Below are 24,039 nucleotides of genomic sequence, written 5' to 3' on the forward strand. Positions count from 1 at the left end.
TATGCGAGGTATATAGATTCTATACAGTCGACAGTAGGCTTCGCGCCGCGACGACGAGCGAACGTGAGCGCGTAATCTAAGTTAAGTTAACCTTTAAGTGCACATCATCTACGTGTGTTGCTGCAGCGAACGAAAAAACGAAAACATTCACTCACTGAGATGGAAGTGGCGGGTCAATGGCGTCGGGAGTGGGCCGGGACAGCTGAATACGGAAAGGTAAGTCCGGCGTGGGCTCCCTGGATTTCAAATCAATTCATTCATTTAACTAACAAAGCAATATTTGCTTCACTTCTGGATTGTAACTATATTGCTGCAAAATTAAGCTTTTGGAAGTCGATAATTATATAGACATACTTAATATATATTTCATGTTTTCAAAATCCATTAACATTAACACAAGAAAAGGATTATGACATTTAGGTTTACAGGCGGTCATTGCCAAAAGTATAAACTTGTCATTTCCTTATATGGTTTAAAACTTAACGCGGTTCGATCGTCCGACCAAGTAATATCTTCTGATAGGCCAAAATGACTCATCTAGACTGGTGATCTTAAGGTCAACATCTGTATGCTCGTTTTCTTTATCGCCACTCGACCAGTTTAGTTTATTGTTTTTTTGGGATAAAACCAAAACAAGAAATAAGATTAACTATCCTAAAAGGTTTATATAGCAACTAAGTATATATGTGTTGGTAAACTACTTACTAATAAAATACGTGCATAAAAAATAAAGTAATTATTATAAACAAGATAAAATTAGTCACATTAGGTGCTAGTATCTCGTCATTGAATATACAATTACTTATTACTTATTCTAAAGATTCCTAAGGGGACACATATCTAGGTAGCTAGTACCTATTATATATTATACGTCTCTTGTGGTTATAATCCAATTGATACCCATTCATCATGAACAATATTTTTACTAAAAATGTTTATTAAAATGTTATAGTATGCTGTATATCTAATTCCTTTAAAAAAAAATTGATATAAAATTAGATTTTAAACTAATTGTAAGATAGAGAAAGTGTCTAAGAAAATCAAGTTATTAAATAGTGTTTACTGAGTGGTTACAACATTTCTAAGGCAAAATTTCACTTCCCACTAATATATTATACACATACGCATTGTTCACTATCTATTTCCTTTATTCAATCGGAAGCTCGTAAGATGTCTATTATGTGTGAGAGCGCTAACGCGTTGATGTCTTTTTCTTTTCTCTGTAGAAAACATACTGTTGACTGCTTATATTAACTACTAACATTTATACATATTTATTCTTATGTATGAATATTTATATTATAGGATTATAGGAAGTAAAACAGAACAAACAAACAAAACAAATGTATACCAATTTAAAAAAATCGAAAATCTTAAATTTGATACCTCTCATGACGAAATTGTGTGCAATATCCCGGAAATCCTATACAAAGGTCGTTCCGAGGCTTTGTTTACCAAATATCAAACGCATTGTAAATAATTAATTTTGTGATTAAATGTCAGCACTAATCTGTTTAGCAACTTAATGGTGTCATAAGTTTTTTTAAGCTCATTAAAAATGTTAATAAAAGTTTCAAAATTGTAAAACATTTTATCTTCGGTAGAGGTAAAATACTTAGTAACGTGAAATGTTTATTCTCAGAAATATAAAAAAATGTCAATTCAGTGTGGGTGGCTTGTTTTAGAACATGATCTAATACCTACTTATACTTAAAATATTCTTGTTGGATATCCCCCTAGCATTACTATAAAATTTCATCATTCATTAATAGCTTTTCGCTCGTCATATATTCGTATATGAAATAATAAAAAAAATATTGATTTGTTTACCCGACGCAGTGAGTCAGTAGTTTTAGTGTAAAATCGGTGTTTTCCGCGATGGTTTCTACTTTCGACGTCATCTAATTATGAATGTAAAGCGCCTTTGCAAATGTCAACGACCATGCATCGCACCATACACCGGCCCCCGCGTCTTACATCCGTCCATCGCTAACTGGTCATTTATTTGAAAATTCACACATTTTTAATGAACTCTAAGTACGTCTGTACGTAAGGATGACCGTTATGCATTAAAACATACCATATTTACTTATATACATTATTTCTTCGCAACTTGTGGGTTGTATCGACCTTAGATTTGGTCTCAGTCAACATATGACGTCACTTATTTCTTCGATCTTACATCACCTTGATCCATTAGTTAAACCAGTAATAAATTGGCCGTTGTTATTTATAAATATGTATATGATATACAATACATATTTATGAATGTTTAAAAAAGTTTTCGGTTATAATTTTTATTCAAATATTCTCATTATATTTTGCATTTATATTGTTTGTTATAAACAAACTATTATCTGCTGATTTAGTCCCTTGAAACATCTAATAGTTATAAATACAATTGTATTAATACATAGGTACATATTAATAACATTTTATTGTTAGAGGCCAATCGTGACACAGTGGCACAAGCGTGACTGTAAAGGTGACAGGTTGTGGATTCGATTCCCACTCAAAGAAAAGGAATATTTAAAATTTTAATTTCTTTACTCGGGTGACGAGGCACAGCGTGGCGTTGAATTTCGCCACCCAACATGCAATGCTTTCAGAATTCGGCGGTAAGTGCAGAGCGGAGTGTCTTAACCTCTTTTAGTACCTTTGCCTTCGCTGCTCCACGCGGGATACAGCGTGAAAATAAAAAATATATTATTATTTTATATGTCACATTTATTATTATGATTATTTAAACAAAGAATGAAAATACGTCTGCAGGATTTAATCCTTGTAGAATGGCAATCAGTTACCATTTCATTTCGCCCCCGCGTACAGGTCATTCACAACAATAATTATATACTTACCTGTTATGAATGAAGGTCACCACGAGAATGTGCAAGTTATTTAACTCATTGCAATATTCTGATGTAGACGTAACGCAGCCAATATTATATGTATAATACGATAAATAATAATAAGTTCCAAACAATATAGCTCGCTCAAGTAGGGTAGGTTAGGGGATAAGTAGGTAGGTTGGTTACAATCTACGAGATTGTAACTACCTCGTATTTGGTAATTTATTTCCTTCATAATCATTATGTACTTACATTAAAAGTTATTTAAAACACATTGCAATTAGTTATCCATTCCTTTGTATAAATAAACGGCTTTATATAAATTTGTACTATAAAGTTTATTTAAAACTATAATGTGCATCCACGTTTTTAATAAAGACAAACCTTTCAAGTAAAAGATTCAGGATGACATTGGCAAGAATCACAGAATCGTTAGAATCGTTAGGTATTGGAACAATTAATTTTACACATTTAGAGGTTTCATTAGATTTAGGTAGGTACGTCGTGTTAGTTACATTATATAGGTAGGTATATTTTTTTTATTTCAAGAGATTAATGAATCTTATAGATTCTTAAGTTAATCTATTCTAAAATATAAAATAGAATTATCTACTTTAAATCATAGATTTGATTGAAATTTCACAAGCTCGATCTAATCTTATACGATTACAGTTTAAATTACAACAGTTATTTAATATCCGTTTGGTAATTTTATTGCAATGTGTGGTGTTCAAGTGTGGGCTTGATATACTTAGGTATAAAATTATATAGTGTAGCACGTAAATAATACAATACCTACTATTAATTATAATGAACGAAGAGTTATAACTCTACATATCGTACCTAGGTGCTTTTAGAAAATTATAACATTGTGTGAAAGATAGCAAAGACAGTTTTACACTTCATTTCACTAGTATATACTTAAGTCGTATCCTAGAGTATCCTATATCGAGTGTGCTAGTGCCCAGGCCTAATAATTGTACCAACAAAAAAGTTTCATGCATGTAAGACCAGTAATTCCTAAGATGTGCGTGTACAAGCAAACTAATAAACTGAACTGAGTGTTAAATTTTATTTTAAATATTTAATTAAATTATTTTATTTACAGGTTACAGAGGGTGGTGTAACTAGACAGGTAGCTCGGGCGATGGAAGTATTGCACGCAACCGCGCCAGGTGCGCGGGTTCGTGTAATGAGAGCAGCTTATCATTCATCTTCTGGTCCAGGAGCACCAACATCTTCCTATTTAATGCATTCTTCTAGAAAAGTAGGTATTACTTTTTATTGACAAAAAAAATATTTTGTGATATTTCACAATTCTGTTTATTAATTTTGTTATTATCAACTTTACAGGTGCTCTCGTCCGGATACAATTTTCTAGAGCCATCATCATTGCCAGCTAAGCCATTGGAAATTTCCTCCACACCCTTAGAAGCATCACCAGAGAGTGAAATTGGAAATGAGGGGTATAAAGTAACTGAACCAGATGACTATGATATTTCTGAACCATCTAAGTGGCGAGGTTCTGCAAGAAAAAATTCAATACGAATGCCTAGCGAGGAGTCCTCTTCTACAGATAATGCAAGTATAATTGATCTCGATTCAAGAGCAAGTAGTAGAAGTACGTTGCAAAGGAGAAGTAATGAAAAAGAAGATTTCCATAGAGTTCATCATATCAGTACAAGAGTATCTCCGTTACTTGACGCTCCAGTAGCGCTAAGCACTTTAAAATATACTTCTATCTTAAATGGTAGTGATGACTGGAACAGTAGAAGAAAAAGTTTTAGTTTTGAAGACACGTCACCGGTAGACTATGCATCCCCTGTTAATACTTTGTTTACCAAAGATTCATCTACAGACAGCGGAATATGTAAATCATCTGAAATTGTCAATGACAACTTGAGTAATATAATGAATACACGAAACAGTTCAAACGTTTCGAAAATGGATTATATTCAAGAAGAGAATTTTAAAGATTGGCTCTCCAAAAATAGATCAAATTCCTTTAAAAGATCGACTCTATCTAAAACAAGAGAAGTACCTTTAACAGAATCCAAAGTCATTGAGAACAAAATTACGCTTCAGTCATCTGGAAAAGTAACAATTACATTACCCATTGACGTCTACAAAGATAAATATACTGATGTGAAGACCTTAGACGACATCGACAAAAAGACAAAAAAGGTGGAATTTTGTAAAACAGAACTACACTTTGCAGTAGATACTGGAACTGTGAATATTATAGAAACTGATGAAAAACCACCACCCTCTAATGACTTCAGAAAAAGAAGAAGTGCCTTTGTGCCCCTAAATGGTAAAATCGATAGATCAATTACACTTTTTGGTGAGAAGAATGATGTGCTGGAAGTTAATAAAGAACATTGCATTGCGAATAGTGAGATGCGTGATTCCGATGAGAATATAGCAGCTACAAAAAGTATTCTCAAAAATAAAATTCCGAAACCCAAGCCATATCTTCTTGGAGAGAACATGGTATTTGGGTGTTGCGATGACAGTCTGAACGAGCGTGGCCTAAATAGTAGCAGTCGAGATACTTCTACGACCAACGCCGTTTCTTTAATTAATAAACAGTTACAAGCTGAAAGAGAGTCCAAAAAGAAATGTGTATCTAGTTATGATTATATATCAAGTCCCTTAGAAGTAACGAAACCAGTCAGGACAGGAAATAAAGGCAAGAATTTTTTATTTCGTTTTTATATATTTTTTATTATACAATAACAGATTTCTACTTCTTACTGTTGTAACGTACTTATATTTTTAATTTAATTTCTTTCAGGTCCACAAATATATAGTGACTTTAATCATACAAATTTAACAAATGACTCGGTTTTTAGTAAGCCTTCACATGACGTAAAGAAGCCTTTAAAAATTTCGTCATCGGGTACATCAAAAATAAGAGAATTACGTGGGTCGGATTTAGCTTACTTTGGACTCGATGAAAATAGAAAAACCCAAAGCATTCGTAGTCAAGACAATTTACAGGAAGAAGAAATATTCCAGTCAGTTAAATTAGTACAGCAAATATCGAATAGTGTATGCAATAGTGAAGCAGAATCCGACGACACTTCAGAATATCAAAATATTTCATTTAAATCTAAATCAAAAATTGCACCTGTTCCGAAACCACGATCAAAATATATAGAAGACATTGAGAAAGTAAGGGAGCCACGAACATTAAAACCTATCATAGAACACGATACTCAAAAAATACTACATGTAAATCGTAGCAAACTCACTACAAGAACCGAAGAATCTAAAAGACAACACCGTACGGTAGAATCACCTAAAAGTTCAACGTCAAAATCAGTCCCAGTAAACTTTAAAAACGACTATACAAATGATTTGATATTAAGGGGGTATGTATTTAATAATAACTGTATAAACGTAAAAGAGAGACAAAGTCGGATAACTTTTAAATGATTGTTTAATTTGTTTTTATTTACTTTTACAGGAAAACCAAAAACATTTCTTTGAGTAAGACAAGTAATAAAGAAAATGAAACTGCCAAATTAACTGTTCCGAAGATTAAAGAACGGGATAGGAATAAAGCGGAAGTACCTTTATATGTCAATATTGACCATATTAGGGTAGAAGAAGGTACACCGATTGTTGATAACTCACGATTCAAATACACAGAACAAAAGAAAATGTTAAAAGAAAATAAACAAAATATAAATGAAAATTACATCAAAAACCAGAAACATACTGGTTCTGACAACGAAAAATCCTTGCCAGAGAGAAAACAAGAAACAAGGCAATGTGAAATAAATGTAAAAAAGCACGCTCCAAAACGGACTGAAAAATTGACTACTCCAGATCACATCCACGAATCCACTAAACGACGCTCTTCGAATAATAAAAGTCCTACTAATAAGAATTATACTAAGTCCAAAATTACTGTCGAGGAATCACAAAATTCTCTGAGAAGACGCGAACGTAGAAAGAAAGATATAATTAACGAAGCTCCTAAGCAAAGAAAAGAAGGAATAAAGCACGAGACATCTAAAAACACATTAAGAATAACAAAAGAAAATGACAAGTTAAAAGACGATATTTTAGCTAAGCCCAATTCATCAAAAGTAACTAAGGAGCATTCTCACTCGCAAAATTCTATTATAACCAATAAAAATAACACAGATAAAATATCAAACATGAAAACGGTAAAGCAGGCCGGTACAAACAATAAGTCAAAGCGCAGCAAGTACGTCATAAACTACGACGATAAAAATGGAACAGTATCGTCCATTTGCAAAATAAAAGCGGGGCCTGGTACGTATAAACGAAAATTGATTACTGTCGATAAAGATAAAGACGCTGAGGACTCTAACAATAATAACAAAAGTTTAAATAAAATTGCTTTAAGAAAGTAGTCGTTGTGCATGCTAAATAATAAAAAGAGAGTGGTTAAGTCACACCCGACCATCCACATTTCAGTACCACTCAACGGGGAACAAATTCGAAGTAAAGACCTATATTATACGGAGACAGTAAGAAAACCAAGCGTACATGTGCAACGATCTTGCCAACTCTTATGAAGCAGCAAAATATTAAATGAAGGTGATTAGTAAAAACGATTCCTGTTTATAACAATGTATATTATTCCTATTATTACATTTTAAAAATTGTGTCATAAGTTAAGATAGTAATGATCTCACAATTATATATTTAATAACAAATATTCTAATGACTGCCTAATACTAGCTGTAATGTGATTTTTTAATTAAAAACAATAAAATAATATATATTTTTTATTTCAATTTTATACTGTTGTTAAGGGGTCCCTATCACACTTGCTTACTAAAACTTGAACTTTATTATCAAATTGCTTTTGGAGATGAGAGGAGAAGTCCTCAAGGAAACCGCGCTCAGAGTCAGAATGGTTGGTAAGTATTACTGATATTCCTCTTTGGGCTGCATCAAGAACATCATGGTGAAGCATTTCGCCTATCGGAGAATAAAAAATAGAATTATGCTTTAAATTACATTTTAAATATATTATCTGAAATCTATATTATCTATATCAAAATTGCAGAATCTCTTTAATATAAGTAAATACGCCTAAATAACCTTCACAAAACTATCGAAATCGATAAGAATCAACTCATTACTCGGATCTCAATAGGGTAATAATTTAATAAGATTTAATAGGGTTATAATTTAATAAGAAAAAAGTACAAGATAGAAGGAGGGAACGGAGTGTCTTAACACTACTTTCCTGTTATGTGCAGGAAGAAAGTTGAGTAGTGAATGTATGATGAAAATGTACAATATTAGTTACACTTACTACAGAAATATACTAAATGTAAATATAGTTAATCTGTGATAGTTCTCTATTAAACATTGCCAACACGGTGTTTTTTCTATGTTTATTGAAATCTTTTACCTGTTAGAAATAAATCAGCATTTTCAATTTTTTTCAATACTGATCCTCCCGAGCCGGCACATAGTGCAACGTTAGTCACTTTATCGTCCAAAGTTTTGCCTTTGCCGACAGCCAGTCGAACATGTGACAAACCAGTAAGCTTTTTTACATTTTCTACAGCTTCAGCTAATGTAAAAATAGATTCGATGCTTAAAACACTGAAATAAAACAAATTACATATATATTTATTTTATCAAAAATAAATATAACCTAGGTAGGTTATATTCTCTTATACTCATTAGGTAATGAGTAATACGTTTTAAAACATTTTCATTTAAATAGACTTTAAGTTTTAAAAGATTTTAACTCACGATCTCTGACTACTGAAGTCAGAATCAGGTTCTACTAGAAAACTAAATAGTTACCGTCCAGCTCCTGTGTGGGGATCCTCTAAAGGCACTATGGGCAGTGATTCAGCGAAAGGGAATGCAGACGCCAGCCAATCGTTCACACCGCCCTTAACACTGTCCCAACTCGTGTGAGGCGAATACAAATAAATACGCTTTTCCAATAGCAGTGCTACGATTCGTTCCTTCCAGGAACTGTAAGCAAATATTATACTTTTATATTGTCTGTCTCAGCTATGTTTATTAGTAATTGAATTTTTATTTAATGCATTTAAATAAAAATAAAAGGTTTTAAAAAAATGTTTACGAAATAATATTTAGATACTCATCATTTGTACGTTACTAAAACAATAAAAAGGCAATATCTTACCTTTGAACAACACTTTTTAAGGGCGCAAATATAGGGGGATGATATGAAATAATCATTTCACATTCATTATTTACACCTTCAAGGGCTACATCTTCAGTCAGGTCATTTGTTAACAGAATTTTTGTTATGTTTCTGGAAAATAAAAAGTTATAATAAAAAATATATTATTATTTTTACGCACCTCTCTCATAGTTTATATTAGTATGTAAGTAGAGAGAACCTAATCTCAAGACTTCATTGCTGTGAAGCCCAGAATTACTCTTTATCCACAATACATACATCTTAATGGGGGAAAAAAATTGAGACTTCCCTGGGCGGGAACCGGGGACTTTACATCCATTGCGTACTTTGACAAACATTTTTGCAAACTGAGTCACCATGGCGTCTTATAGTAATAAAAGTAAATTAAAAAAACAGCAGTAACTGTACCAAAATTTCAGCTGTTTCTTCAGTGAAAAATACGAAACTATAGTTTGTTCATTGGGGCGTGTGACAAAATGTAAACAAAGAAAGTAAAGTTTTTCAAACTTTTATTTCGCGAAGGGTTTCCCATATTTCAAGCAGCTAGCTGTACTGTTTTTGTGTTTATTCATAAATTTAAATGAACTATATTTATATTTGTAACTTTTCTTCCCGAGAGAACTATGCGCATAAGATCATAAAACCTAAACAGCGGCTACCATTCTCGACTCAATTGTACTGTATTTTTTGTAAAGTTATAGGTTATTACTTTATACTTCTAGATCTTTTATTGAAATATAATGAAACACAAAATAATACTAATAATTACTATAGCGTCTTGTACGCGAGTCTCAAAACGAACAGGTTGCCATTATAAAATCTCTCTGTTAAAATTGTATTAAAAAAATTATAAACATACCTTGGCGAGTATGGTTCAACCAGCAAACCTGTGTTATCCCAGCCTTCAGATAGACGTTTCGGTGCGAAATTTTCCAATTTAGACAGAACGCTATTCAAGCTCACGCCATGTATTTCTCCATCAGACATTTTAGAGGCGATAGCACAGTAATTTTTTAGATTTTTTGTTTTTGATATAAACGACTTTCCTAATTTTATAAACATCAGAAGTAGAGGTACCTAGAAAAATTGGAATTTTATATTTGTAATATTTTAATGTCCTATTTCGCTCACACATTAATGTTTAGTAGGTACCTACAGTTTTTGTATGATGATTTTTAAAATTTTTGTCGGTTTGTCTGATTATCTATGCGATTGTGCACGGTAATCTCAGAAACGGCTTTAAGTGCATAAATTAAAAAGTTATATGAAAATAAATTACGTATGTAACTTAAGTATTTTGTTTGTCAAAATTACTATAAAATTAATGTTTTATTGAGCTGGCTGAAATTTTACTCAATATATTAGTAAATAAATAATTGTGTAAAAGCGGGCAAGACGTAGGCGGGCTCAGTGAAGTTAATAACAACTGTTTAAATAATATATAAATAGTAGTTTAAAATTTAAATAGCAGAATTAGTAATAATTTAAATTAGCATAAAAAATATTCACAATTTATAAATTAGACTGTCATTAATTATTATGGATGACTAACTTTATAATCACATCCTTTTAAAAAATACTGACATAAAAATTATGCAATAGGAATTACATTCTAGTTTTGCTAGCATTATGTTACCTAATGCTGGAAAAAGAAGATAATTTCAACTATAGAAGCCACATTTATACCGGAATGAGGGTAAAGTAAAAACATGTATCAAAATTATCCTTTTAATATATGTATGTTATGTACATAATTTGTATAATAAACAGATCAAACCCAAATCTTTAACAAAAATTAAATATATAAATATAACAATAAGGCTTGATGCATACTAAAGGCATACTCTCAATATCTCTCTTGGTCTGATATAAATCTTCTCTTATTCACTTTAATGCTTAGATTATGATTTAGTCTATTTTCATCTATCAATTTAAAATGTTGTCTATTTTATTCAGTGAGCACTGTAGGTAGTCAGGCTCAATGTTTTTATGGTAACAATTAAAATATACCAACAGACAAGAGAGTATATTGAGAGCCACCTTATAGCGTAAATAGAGTACAATAATGCATTTTTCTTATTTTTCAATTTTCTATTTTTCATTCGTCACTTAGTTTCCAAATCTTTATTTCACCGTCATCACTGCAAGAAATTACTTCCTTGTTTCCCAAAGGATTCCATTGTACACAATTGACATCTTGAGAATGTGCATTCAATTTGGTACAAACGAGCTCAAATGAAGGGGCATTAGGATCTGATTCTTCACATTCCTTAAAAACTCTTATGATATCATCTCCGCAAGCAGTGGCAATAAGGCCAGTCACATGACACCATGTTATGTCATATATACATCTAGTGTGGTAGCCAGAAAGTGTACAAACACATTTCCATGTGCTCTCTTGATCAGAAACAATAACACCTTCTTGGTTATCTGGATCATATTCATGCCAAATTTTGACAGTCTTATCATCACTGCAAGTTGCTAATCTTTTACCTGTCTTGTCAAATGTTAAGCTCCATACAGTTGATTCATGTGATTTCAAAGTGCCTATGCATGTCCAATCACTATCTAATTGGTCTTCCTTGTACATTTTTATTGTGTTATCATAAGAAGCAGAAGCCAATACATCTGAGGAAGGCTGCCAAGCAATCTACAAACATAATTTTTGTTTGATTATCATAGTACAGCTTAGGGGAATGTATTAACTATTATTTTTAATTTTTCTACCAACTTTTTTAACATCTTGATTGTGAGCGTTGAGTACTGCTTCACATACATATTCATCATCGCCAGCTACTTCCCACACCCATACTGATTTATCTCGACCACATGTAGCTAACAATTGACCTGAGGGAGACCATGCTACACTTTTTACTTCATTTTCATGTCCTTCAAGAGTAGCATTACATTCAAATTGACCTATGAAATATAAAACATTATAATATTTACAGTCTTATAATCTTTATCTTATTGTAATGGTGATTTTGATATGATTATACACACCACTCTTTTTATCCCAAATAGCTGTAGTACCATCAAAACTCGCCGAGGCTAAGAAATTTCCACAAGGTGACCATGCAACTTCTCTAATGGTTCTCTGGTGTCCATCGACAAGGACCGTTTTCACTTTCCAACTTTCTCCTTCCTTACTCCATAATTTAATAATTTTGTCTTCACCACAAGATGCAAAAATTTTACCAAGTGGATGCCATGACACATTCCAAACAATACCCTTGTGAGCAGTCAAAGTATGAAGTAGCTCCAATTTTGCCATTTCGTTTGTATTATTGAGCTCTTCGTCACTTAAACGTCCTTTTAATACAAAATTATACAATATATAATAGTGTCTAATAGTCAACTAAAACTTTCGCGATTATAAATTATCTTATCCTTATATGTTTGCTGAAGTACTTAGAGAAAATGTAGACATAGTACTTACCAATTAATTAATTTCAGGATACTAATCTATTCAGGACAACTGATATTATTTCAATTCTTCAGGAGTACAGTTAGCACTTAGCACCTAAGCGGTCACGTTATGTATTTTTCTTTTATAATATAACCAAAAACCAATAATAATTAAAACTAATGTCTGTCAATGTCAATGATAACGTAAAATAAAATGTAAATTAAATGACACTTCAAGTGTCAAAATTAAATTGTCATTACAAAAATGAAATATAACAAAAATAAATTGACTAAATCTAAAAATCTAAATCAGTCCACCATATTATCTATTATATGATCAATTTTTTGCATCTTTTGCTCTTCTTTTCCTAATTTTAAATATCATATCAACTTTGACATTTGACATTTTTGTCTATGGTAGATTGGTGTGTTTAATTAAAGTTTAAAGTATCGGCTATCTCTTTGATTATTAAATTTTGAATATACAACATGCAATCGCGCCTATAAAGTAATTAGGATAAAAAATTTTATGCGATTAACATTTATTAAAAGGTGATTGTAATCGTCAAAACACTTTTATTACATTATTAAATAGAATAAAAACAAATCCATTTAACCTATCTCAGATTATAAACACATCTACATAATAATTAATAATGGATAATAGCAACAAGATAGTTCCACCGCATTTAAATGCAGAAATATATCGGACTGACACAACTGGAACGAGCACACAATCATATTTTGATTATATTCGTCTTCACGAGGGTAAATTTTTGATTGCATATTAAATTATAATGCTTCTAGTATGCTTGGTTATAGTCAATGTACATATAATATTTTGTAGATGGGACTGCTTTAATTGGATGTTCTGAACTTACTGGAAGATATTGGAATGGTGGTGCAAGCATATTTGAAAAAAATGGTGACAGAAATAATAGGAATATTTCAAAAAAAGACATCTATTTAACTAATGGCACTGCTGACGGTTGTTTCATAGAAAATTCTAGTAAGGTAAGGGTTTCATAAGTAAAAAAACACATCAATTTTATAATTATTAATTTGTAATAACTTTATGCAATACCCTGCGTGTAACAGGGTAGACAGAGGGAACCTAGTGCAAAGACATCTATTTCACACTTTTCGTAGTTGTTTTTCATACTAAGACTGTAATTAGCTTATCCATTGGCAAATTATATTTATATATTATGTTTAGAAATGTACTGCAAACTTGTATTCATATAAAGAAATTTATGATATAATTATTATTAAATAACAGGTTCTACTATGTGACGACAGTGGTACAATAAGCATATGGTCATCTAAACAAGATGAGGCTTGGAATATTTGGAATGAGGATAAGTCAGCTGCCGAGCATGATGGGGCTGTACTAGGTTTAGATTGCATGGTGCCTAATAAGGAATATGTGACCATTGGTAATGATGGAAATATAAAGGTATAAATATTCATGATATTAAAACTGACTATTTTTCATTGTTATATAATAAATATTAATTCCATTATTTCATAATGGTACAGTATTGGGCTGTAAATATGATCATTGTGGGTTCAATCATATGGGTGGCATAAAAATATAACTTAACAAGCAGTGTCTCCAATTGTCTCCAACCTTGCTACATGCAAGTTTGAATTGTTTTTTACTTACATAGTAAGTAACTAAGGAAATGACTTTTGAAAAACAAATATTTTTTTTAATTATATTCATATTTCACTTGCCAGGTATGGGATACCATAGATTTGATATGTATAAGAAATTACATTGCAGCACATAGTAGATCTATATATGGAGTTTCAGTTAGACCATCATCTGTATCTAGTTTTGTAACTGGTTCAGTGGACTACAGTATATATTTATGGGATGAGAATGTTGCAGAGCCAGCCATGGGTAAGGAGTTGTCCTATCTTTGTTGTAGATATTGTAATTTTCTTTTTCCTGCTTGTATCCTATATATGGCAGGAATTATGCAGATGGAACCTATTGATAGGACACACTGTCCACTATTTTCCCCAATGTTGCATGTTAGATGACATAACTCAACTTGTTAAAAGTTTTAAGAATTGAATATAATTTGTTCAAGTGGGAATCGAAGCCACATCCTTCGCACTTACAGTCAAGTGTTATGCCACCGGGCCACGAGAACCTTGATATTTTATAATTACTGATGATTACTTGATATTTCTTAAATGATTATACAGAATATTTACTGTTTTAGATGTTCTTAAAAATGATTGTGGAGTGCGATGTTTGCAATGGCTTAATGAAAACCATGTAATATTTGGAGATGAAGCTGGAAGTCTAAGCCTAATAGATATTAGAAACCCATTGTCTTCAGAAAAGCTTGCAGAATTTCCTGCTGCTGTTCATAAAATATCTATTTCACCTCAGTAAGTTATAATTTATTTTTACATAATCATATGTTTTTCAGTTTGAAACAGTTAAAATCAATTACATTGGTCAATTCCAAATTAAAATTTCTCTATAAAAAGAGCTTTCCCTGTTTTTTTCCCAAATAAAATGTAGATTTTCTTAAATATAATTCATACATCTATATATCTTTAGTAATACATAGAAGTATCTCACAAAATACATTAAAAACTTTGTTTTGTTCATGGTCCTAAATCCAATTTTGCTTGTATGACCAATTATTTATAATAATTTATTACAATATTGTTATTTAATATTTTTATTGATTTTTATCACAATCAACAAATATGCCAACAGACATTTTTTACTTGGTGGCATGAAATGAAATGAAAATAAAAAATCAATTCCCCTCACTATGACTGCTCGACGAGATGTCATCTACTCCTTATTGTATTTCAGAATTATTCAAATACAAATATATATCTATTATAAGTACACTTTCTGTTTCAGATCTAATCAGCTATCAGTCTGTTGTGATAACAAAATTGTGTCAGTTTTTGGAATCGGGAACGATTTTAAATTAAATTTGGCTTATGAAAGTAGAAATTTGCATACCAATTATGTAAGGGGAATGGCGTGGGATACTAAAAGTGATAATGTTTTATATACTGTAGGTTGGGATGGAGAAATGAAGCAGCATGTGTTGTAATTAAATATATAAATATAAGATACAAAACTTTTTCTTTTACCACCTTGGTCCTGTTTAATTAAAAATTCATTAAATTTACCTAAATTTGTCTTTAACCTTGTAAGAAAATTTACCAACATATCGACGGCAGCAAAGAGCAAATCTACAAAATCACTAGTTTTCAGGAGAGCGTTATTAGGCCAAAAAAATTTGGAATACGTAATTATTATAAAATTATATACTATTTAGTATAGGCAAAATTTCAATATGTTTATTATTTTTCAAAATACGGTAGATGTCTTTTTCTAACCCGCTCGAAATGACTAACAAAAAACTACGTATGCTACAAGAAACTTCGTTGCGATTAAACTAATAGTATAGATGTAAAAGCCAATATAAGTATATTCTTGTAGGAAATTAAACGATGTACAAAAAAGGTTTAATATGTTTTTTTGCTAATTTGGCTCATTTGCAAATTATTCCAAGTTAGAGTTATAAAATAGTCAAAACAGCTTAAGTTTCATTTAATTCAAAAAAAAATCTCGGTAGTGTTCACATGTTGAGTGAAGCGAGAAATAAATTTTAGAATTTTTAATTTTATTTTAAATACTCTTAAGATTATTTACTTTTGTCGTAACTAAAAAGAAGGCTCTTTTGAGATATGACAAAACCGCTTTCCAGCATCGATATGTATATACATAATTATTTTCCCCAATTAATCTCTACATTGGATCTATTGTTTTGGGTGGCAAACATTAAGTTTCAGTAGGATTCGAAACAATAAATACAATACTATCGTCTTCTGTATCTTCCCTCTTTTAGCCAATGACTTTTTCACCTTGGTAACCGTCAATATCATTTTCGTGCGTAAAAAAATTAATTATTATTTGTGTACGTGCTGTATGTACTCTAATAGATGGATAAGATAGGGATAGATAGAATTGTGTACTTCTGCCGTCTGCGGCAGGCCGAGGATTTTTGAAACAGACATAAATGCATGACATTAAGCTTAGTATCGTCGTATCGCCATTACGGCGCAGTGGAGAAATGTTTAAATACGCGCGACGGTATTGGGTTCGCTTTAAATTATCCTCACTATCGGGTAAAAAAATATGAAACCACTAATTTAAATAAAAACCATTTGAATGCTCATACGGTTATTTATTTATAGAATAGTAGGTAATGAACGTCGAGTAGGCAAGCACGATTAATTTGCAGAGGGTGACGGCGCGCGGCGCTCCGGAGAGGCTCCTGGCGACGATCCACGTCTGCCTTGGTTAGGACTCTTCAAACGGACCATGGTGTCAAGATGGCGGAATCTAAGATAAAATATTTTACTATTAGAATAATGATTGATGTTAGATCTTAAGCTAAAAACATAAAATAAAGCTATCGATTGTTCTATATCTTTTGAGGCCGTCGTGTTACATGGTCGCCAGTGTGTAACTGTAGCGCGACGGTTGTGAAATCGATTCCCATTGGGGGAATTATTTATTATTTATTAATATTTTTTTGCTCTGGTATCAAGGCACAAGCGCGGCGTTGAGTTTATTATAAAATACAAACCTCAGTGGTACATCGTTACCGTCGTGATCAACACTCTGGAAGAAGAACGCGAGGGGCCAACTTATCCAAGATGATTGTTTCCTAAAAATAAAAACAAATACAATTTTCTCATTTATTATCTCTTATATAATAAAACAGTAAAAATATTTTGTCTGTACATTTAGTATTTTTGACTGAAATGGATAGAGGGGCACTTAAAAACAATAATAGTTTAATTTTTGTTTTTAATTTCTTGCCTGTCTCTCTGAATGTATGATCACGCTAATCTTTGAAAGTACTGAACCGATTTACGTAAAAGTTTCACCAATTTCCTTGCTTTAACCCAGCTTGACATGACATCTAGAGTTTGTTTCATCAAAATCGTTTCATTATAAAAAAGTTATAGTCCTTTGAATGAACTACTAACTTAGAATGGCTAGGCAAAGCATGGCTAGGGGGCGTGTTTAATATATATTCACAACATTATTGTTGTATGTTACTTTGTAAATCCAACTAAAACTAATAAGTTTAAAAATATGAATCTGAAAAACTAATTAAGATATGAAGGTAAAGTAAAATTAGTGCAAATTATGCAATATGTCTATTGACTATAATTACAAGGCGACTTTATGTGTATATTCTTTAAGCCAATATCTTTAAACCAATAAAATCATTTTTATTCGTAAAAAAATGTTTCGAAGAAATAACATCTGGAATTTGGACTTGTATCTACTAAAGAATTTTTTGAAGAACAAATAAAAAGACATTTTGATGCGCAGTACACAATAGTTAAGTGTCTGTAGCCTTTGTTACTACATTTAAAAGCCTCAAACAAAGAACTAACTCTTGTAGTCATTTTATTGTAAATTTAAAACGACACCGTTACGCCTATAGATATTTGTGATATATATAAATAGTATTGAATATTAACAACTTTATAAAAATGATTTCATGATCATCATGAAATCATTTTTATAAAAGTGAAGATGAAGGGTTATAGAAATAGAAAAAACTTTATTGCACACAAAAATACATATAACAGAAGGAAAAAAACAAATATTTTATAAAATGTATGCAAAGGCGGCCTTATTGCTTCAAGCAATCTCTTCCAGGCATTTTTTAAAAATTAAATGATGATTTTTTAAAGCTATTTAAACTTACGGAGTCGATGGCACAAGCTGTACAGAGCCAGCGTCGGAAGGCGTATCTGGCGTGGCGGGTGTCGCAGGGATCGGACTTCCGGGGCTGGTGGGCACCGGCGGCGGGGTCTTGTTGATAGCAGGATTGTAGATCTTCGGATCGCTGACCATGCGTACGAAGAACGAACGTTTGTGGGCAAGGGCAGCCCGGTTCTTTCGTGCTCGCTCTTCATTCAGGTCCTGTATTGAATAATTAATATATAGTAAATTTCTTAATTTTCTTTTTCAATTATATTAATAGTTTATGTGCAACGTTTATTTTAACGTAAGGTGTTGCTTGTAATTATTAACTTAAACTACCAGATAATCAATTAAAATTAAGCATATTTACTAAGGAAGTCATAACACCTTAATACTTATTTATAAAATTATAGAATTTAATAATAAGAATAATTTGGATATTTCATTAATAATAAGAATAAATAGATTTTTATGTTACTTCAAAAAACAAAAAAAAAATGCTTTAAGAGTAGAGCTGGTTGTATTATAATTTTATAAATCTAATTGAAGAATAAATACTGATGTAAAGGTGTTTTTTTTCAATAATAATATTTGATTTTAAATATATTTTACATACCTTGTAGTATGACGATATCCAGGTAGTGGCCCCCGCCATTTTTTTCGGAAATAGCTCGCGTTATCAGATGCCACGAGTACGACGCCTTAGACGACCAGTACATATACTACATACACTCATTCAACATTGTAAATGTGTGCTTTGCAAGATGTCGGACTACAGAGCGGGGAGGCTTGCAATAAACCTGGAATATCCTCAGCCTCTCACGTCATATCAATTAAAAAGTTTTTTGTAATATTCAAAATGTAGAGAAAAATTATTTGAGCAAAAATCACATACAATTTCAGTACAATATACTTTTGAGAGATAAAAAAACTTTTGAGGTGATTCTTTAGGATCACCTAAAGTGGTGAAGACAATGGTGACAATGAGGAATAATACCTAATAGTTCTTTATAAAACATTAGAAAATATTTTTATGCTAATAATCAATGGGATGATTGAAAATAAATACTTAAAATGTAATGCCTATTTTAATAATGAGAAATGTTGATGAAAACAACTTCGACGCATGGGTTTGGTGAAATATTTGTCATGACCAAGTGAGGAGATTAGTCCAAGCTAACATCCAAACGGATAAAATTCGTCGACTGACGCGAAGCAAGATATTATTATTTAATGAAGATACAACAGGAGGCATTAGTTCAGTTTCTTGTATGCTGTTTTCTATTTGCAGCGGTGGCCCTGGTGGCTTCATTGTGGTGATCGCCTGTAGGTATACAAGTATGTCTGTTTCTTTAGTACATACCCTTTCCTTATCTGGTCCTTCCAATAATTCCGTGGCAAAGTCTGTTATAACATCCCAAGCAAATTCTGCAAAAGCATATATTATTTATTATACTTAGGTATGTAGGTATCATATAGGTAAGTATTTTTATATATTATTAAATAGTTACCTATATCCTCACGTGTTGCATGCTGGGATACAACGCAAAAGCGAATAACGAATTTATCCCGCACCAAAGCTGGGACCATGTGAATTTTTCCCGATGCATTCATGTTAGTCAAGAGCTTCTTATTTAATTCATCAACTTGTTCCGCCGTTTCATCGGGTCCTCCTACCAGTCGAAAGCAAACTAACCCCAACTAAAATTTTATTTTTATTATTTATCTAATATCGTTGGCAAAGATAATATTATTATATGTATTTTACACATCTATAATTCTTTAATACATACCATAACTTGATTGCACACTTCAAATCTTTCATCTTTCTTCACTAGTTTTTCAAAATATTTAGCAAGTTCGCAATGTCGACGCACGTATTTTTGCAGACCGACGATACCATAGCTTCTCAACATAAACCATAGTTTGAGCGATCGGAAACGGCGGCTTAGAGGTATTCCCCAGTGGCGGTAGTCAATGGCGGTGTGGTCGTAGCAATGTTGTAGATAAAGCGGATCAACAACTAGTGCCGACGTGAGTAAGTATCGATTAGTCACCCACAGAAGAGAACAGTCGAAGGCAGTCAGCATGAATTTATTACAGTTTGTGTTGAATGAATCAGCATATTCAACTCCTGCGAGATGATATTTATGTTCAGGACAGAGAAAGGAGCCACCAGCGTATGCAGCGTCCACGTGAAGCCAGACGCACGGAAACTTGCGAGCTACTGGTCCAATTTCAGCCAAGTTGTCAAAAGAGCAACAAGACGTAGTTCCTAGTGTGGTTGATACGAAGAATGGCACTAACCCTGCCTCCTCATCCTCCTCCATTGCCTTTAAAACATTTAATTATTAATATGTTATTACTACTTACTACAGAAAGTTTTATACAGTTCACAAAATAAAGTACAAAAATTTCTCAATTATTCCAGACAAATATTATTTAAAGATCTCATCGCGAAATTAATTAGATTCTGAACGGGTTTTATTTAAATCGTTTCTTTCATAAGAGGGTTGAATGATGAATTTTCAGTATTCGCAGCATAGAAAGTGCCGCACAATACGGGCTTCTCGGCCCGCCACGTATTTCCGGAATCTACTGACGATTCATTAAACTCCCGACGCGGAGGCGTCTCCGAGGTCTCAGTATGACGCGACCCGCTTTTCCAATTATCGCCCGGTTAATATCTAACTCTAATCGCAGTCAACTTAGTTATTTCGTCTACCAAAATATATTGTAATAATTGAAAGTATTTTTTTTTTATATTTAGCAGGGACCCTTGTGTTGTGGGGTCGATCCCTACTAAAAGAATGAATTATTATTTATTAATAGTCTCATTTCTTCGCTCTGGCGCCAAGGGAAAAGCCCGGCGTTGAGTTAAGCCATTCAACACGCAATGCCTTGAAACATTCGGCGGAAAGTGGGGAACGGAGTGTCTTAACACTAGGTAACGGGTAACACTAGGGTCCCTCTGCCTACCTTGCTGTGTGCGGGATACTGTGTAAAGCTGATTTTTGTTTAATTAGTTATGTGACTAACATACTCTTTTCCCCGATTGCTAAGGAAGCGTTATTTATATTAATTTATCATCATTATATGCGCAATCAATTACTAATCTAAATAAACTAATTTTAATTTAAAATGTAATTAGTACCATAACGATTCATAGTAACAATTAACGTGGGATTTACCTCTTTTAGAGTGTCTCCTCTTAAGCTTCCATTTTCATCAGGCTGTAAGATGCGTAATTTGACGAAGCATATCATAGCAGCCTTTTCAACGCAAGAATGAGCTTCTTTAGAACAATATGCTATTAATTTGGACAGCAAGAGGCCCTCATCGACAGTGGGAAACTGATGCTTCAAGCGTTTGATACCCGCAGCCCTCGCCGCTAGCATCGACACAAGGACGCACTCACTGGCTGACCCCTACATCGACATAAAAGTATACAATATACAATATCCTAATTGTGTCATGAAAAATTAAATATTAAGAATGGAGGAACTCTGAACAGTCAACGTTATTAATTGTTATAGCGTATAGACCAGATGTAATCTTTACTTAACATTCAATAAAGAGGCTTCGAAAAATATGCTCCACTATTTTTTTAATGGTTTCAAAGTATAATAAGCTCTCGTTCTCTAATTGCTTACCTCTATTACACCACCTCCTTTGCTACCCTCTCCATAGGTTAAAAATGATGAAGGTAGCCCGATAGCTTTTCCTGAAACAAATCGAATTTTATAACGTTTTATTATTAATGTTGGTTTAAAAGTAATTCATAGTCAAGCACCATGAATTGGATAATTATAACGCAATTCAAGTAGATAAATAAATAATATTCTTTCATAAAGATACTTACCGAGCCAATCTAACATAATTATTTCTAATTCAGTACATGCTGGACTTGCCGCCTAAAACAAAAAAAGTTTTTAAAACTATTAACTATTAAACTTGACATCGTCCATTGTAATTGTCTGTGTTTATTTAGCCTAAGCCTTTATTGAATTGACTGGAACTATAGCTATCTATGTATGGATATGACTTTAAAATGATAATGTTATTAGATCATGAAAGTAATTCAAATGAGAAAATAAATAAGTGGAATACATGCGGGCGAAGCCGCGAGAGGGTCGCTAGTATATAAAAAACAAAAAAAAACCGTGCTGAAATTTGAATACCTACACAATCATCGTATTAGGATTTAGGTACTCTTATTATTTTATTTAAAAAAATCTTATCATAAATGCACCCAGTTAGACGCGGCATAACTTATTTAAACCTACTATTTGTGGGCTGTACAGAGTACACGGACAATCAATATTATTGCAACCCAATAGATATACGTACTATTGTCATATACTGCCAGAATGAAATAAAAATGATATTTGCAATAGCAATATTAATGCTAATATGTATTTGCATTTGGTATCAGCTTCACGCTGTATACAGCAGGGCGCAAGGAACCGAGATAAGACACTTCGTTCCCCACTTTCCACCGAGTGGCGGAACTCAACTCCGCGCTTTGCCTTGACACCAAAGCGAATTTCCATTTGGTACCTACTAAAAATTTATTTTCTTTAGTGAATAGTTTCAAAGAAATAGTTGTTACATAAAAACAAATTGATAATGCTGATAAATATGAAACACTATGCTTCAAAAGAAAAGCCATTACAGTTTTATCATTTTAACGTATTGTATAAAATCACACCGTAACTGATAAACAATCGCTACAAATTGAATGGATAAAATTGCAAGTCGTAATATTTATATAAAGATCGATATAACTGATAAGAAAAATATAATAATGAGTAAAGTTTCTATTCATGCTTAAAAGCTCCGCACACATGATCACGCACCTATACTAACTGTAATAATGATTTAAGTAAATGAATTTTAAAAGTTTTATATGATTTAACTCCTTAATATATATTATATATTACATATTATATTTTTATAAAAGACAGCAATTTTATAAAACAAAAAATATATATATATATAAATATAATTACCCATGAGAATCCGATGCATCCAATCCCTGCAGAGAGCATATCCCCAAGAATAGAAGGATATCCATTACCCGCCGGGAAATATGCGTGAAAGTGAGGATGTTGCCAGTGGGTAACACCAGCCATGATCTTGTTCTCTACATCAACCATCACGTCATCCCAGGACTCGGGATGCATGGGAGCTTCTGAAGGGAGGGCCGCTCGAAGATATCCAGGTTCCACAGACGGAGTTACTCTTCGAGTCTTTAAAGTGTTCATGTAGGTACATATGTAGTCCACCATCTCCTTACCCCTTACACGAAATTCTTCCGAATCCATTGCTTTGATTTTATGATATGATTATTGCTTAAGAGCTTTAATATGACGTCTTTGAAAAAGCAGCTAGCCGCATCAGAGGGTATGGTGTGGTGTCGACGGTGCGGCGTCCTCTGACTGACTCGAGCTCGACCATCAAGCGACAGCACTTCTTTGGTCGAGAGGCGGGCGGCGCGCGGGGAGCGAACGCGTATGGTGAGCGCTACGACTCCTTAGGTTGGAGATGTACTGAGTTAACAACTTTAGTACTATTCACTTTTATACTTACGTAATTAGTAAATGAGCATAATTTTTAATAATCAATTATTAAACAACGGCCTTAAGTAATTTACATAACTATTAAATATATATCGGCTGAATATGTAAAATCTACTCTATACACGTACTTATATTTAATAAATCAGCGCACATCTATTCGCAAATCCAAAATAAATTATATATATACTTATTTAATTATGTGTGGAAAGTGACGTATACAATTATCAATAAAGATAATAG

The 24,039-nt window shown here is 32.5% G+C and overlaps 4 protein-coding genes across 7 annotated transcripts; 2 read left to right on the forward strand and 2 right to left on the reverse strand.

The window, feature by feature from the left end:
• The first annotated feature begins 10 nt into the window (after positions 1–10).
• Positions 11–7,608, forward strand: LOC146527748 (uncharacterized). Of its 2 annotated transcripts, XM_085204185.1 has the most exons (6): positions 11–216; positions 3,958–4,116; positions 4,203–5,541; positions 5,647–6,226; positions 6,322–7,139; positions 7,305–7,608. In XM_085204185.1, the coding sequence occupies exons 1-6, from the start codon at positions 160–162 to the stop codon at positions 7,403–7,405; spliced, it is 3,054 nt and encodes a 1,017-aa protein (XP_085060311.1). In that variant the 5' UTR covers positions 11–159; the 3' UTR covers positions 7,406–7,608. The 2 variants fall into 2 exon arrangements, with proteins under 2 accessions (XP_085060311.1, XP_085060310.1); XM_085204184.1 differs by having other exon boundaries at positions 6,322–7,608.
• On the reverse strand, positions 7,606–12,648 carry Ciao1 (cytosolic iron-sulfur assembly component 1). Of its 2 annotated transcripts, XM_085204206.1 has the most exons (6): positions 12,470–12,637; positions 9,890–10,107; positions 9,010–9,141; positions 8,658–8,834; positions 8,254–8,450; positions 7,606–7,814 (listed from the first exon to the last, which is right to left on the reverse strand). In XM_085204206.1, exons 2-6 carry the CDS (start codon positions 10,090–10,092, stop codon positions 7,630–7,632), a joined length of 894 nt encoding a protein of 297 aa, XP_085060332.1. In that variant the 5' UTR covers positions 10,093–10,107; positions 12,470–12,637; the 3' UTR covers positions 7,606–7,629. The 2 variants fall into 2 exon arrangements, with proteins under 2 accessions (XP_085060332.1, XP_085060331.1); XM_085204205.1 differs by lacking the exons at positions 7,606–7,814; positions 8,254–8,450; positions 8,658–8,834; positions 9,010–9,141; positions 9,890–10,107 and adding exons at positions 10,745–11,680; positions 11,762–11,949; positions 12,034–12,342 and having other exon boundaries at positions 12,470–12,648.
• Positions 12,649–12,836: 188 nt separating this feature from the next.
• LOC146527750 (methylosome protein WDR77-like) lies at positions 12,837–15,560 on the forward strand. 2 transcript variants are annotated; one of them, XM_085204208.1, is made up of 7 exons: positions 12,837–12,990; positions 13,065–13,206; positions 13,286–13,452; positions 13,718–13,894; positions 14,179–14,344; positions 14,673–14,844; positions 15,335–15,560. In XM_085204208.1, the coding sequence occupies exons 2-7, from the start codon at positions 13,095–13,097 to the stop codon at positions 15,531–15,533; spliced, it is 993 nt and encodes a 330-aa protein (XP_085060334.1). In that variant the 5' UTR covers positions 12,837–12,990; positions 13,065–13,094; the 3' UTR covers positions 15,534–15,560. The 2 variants fall into 2 exon arrangements, with proteins under 2 accessions (XP_085060334.1, XP_085060335.1); XM_085204209.1 differs by having other exon boundaries at positions 12,858–13,206.
• A 1,098-nt stretch (positions 15,561–16,658) lies between these two features.
• Positions 16,659–23,758, reverse strand: Tdc2 (Tyrosine decarboxylase 2). The gene is made up of 10 exons (XM_085204192.1): positions 23,230–23,758; positions 22,080–22,131; positions 21,871–21,941; positions 21,409–21,645; positions 20,011–20,550; positions 19,729–19,918; positions 19,581–19,645; positions 18,219–18,436; positions 17,079–17,159; positions 16,659–16,831 (listed from the first exon to the last, which is right to left on the reverse strand). The coding sequence occupies exons 1-10, from the start codon at positions 23,542–23,544 to the stop codon at positions 16,720–16,722; spliced, it is 1,881 nt and encodes a 626-aa protein (XP_085060318.1). The 5' UTR covers positions 23,545–23,758; the 3' UTR covers positions 16,659–16,719.
• Between the last annotated feature and the right edge of the window lie 281 nt (positions 23,759–24,039).

This window comes from Heliconius melpomene, chromosome 20, assembly GCF_056956725.1.
Source record: "Heliconius melpomene rosina isolate 202511_hmr_F chromosome 20, ASM5695672v1, whole genome shotgun sequence".
NCBI lineage: Eukaryota > Metazoa > Arthropoda > Insecta > Lepidoptera > Nymphalidae > Heliconius > Heliconius melpomene.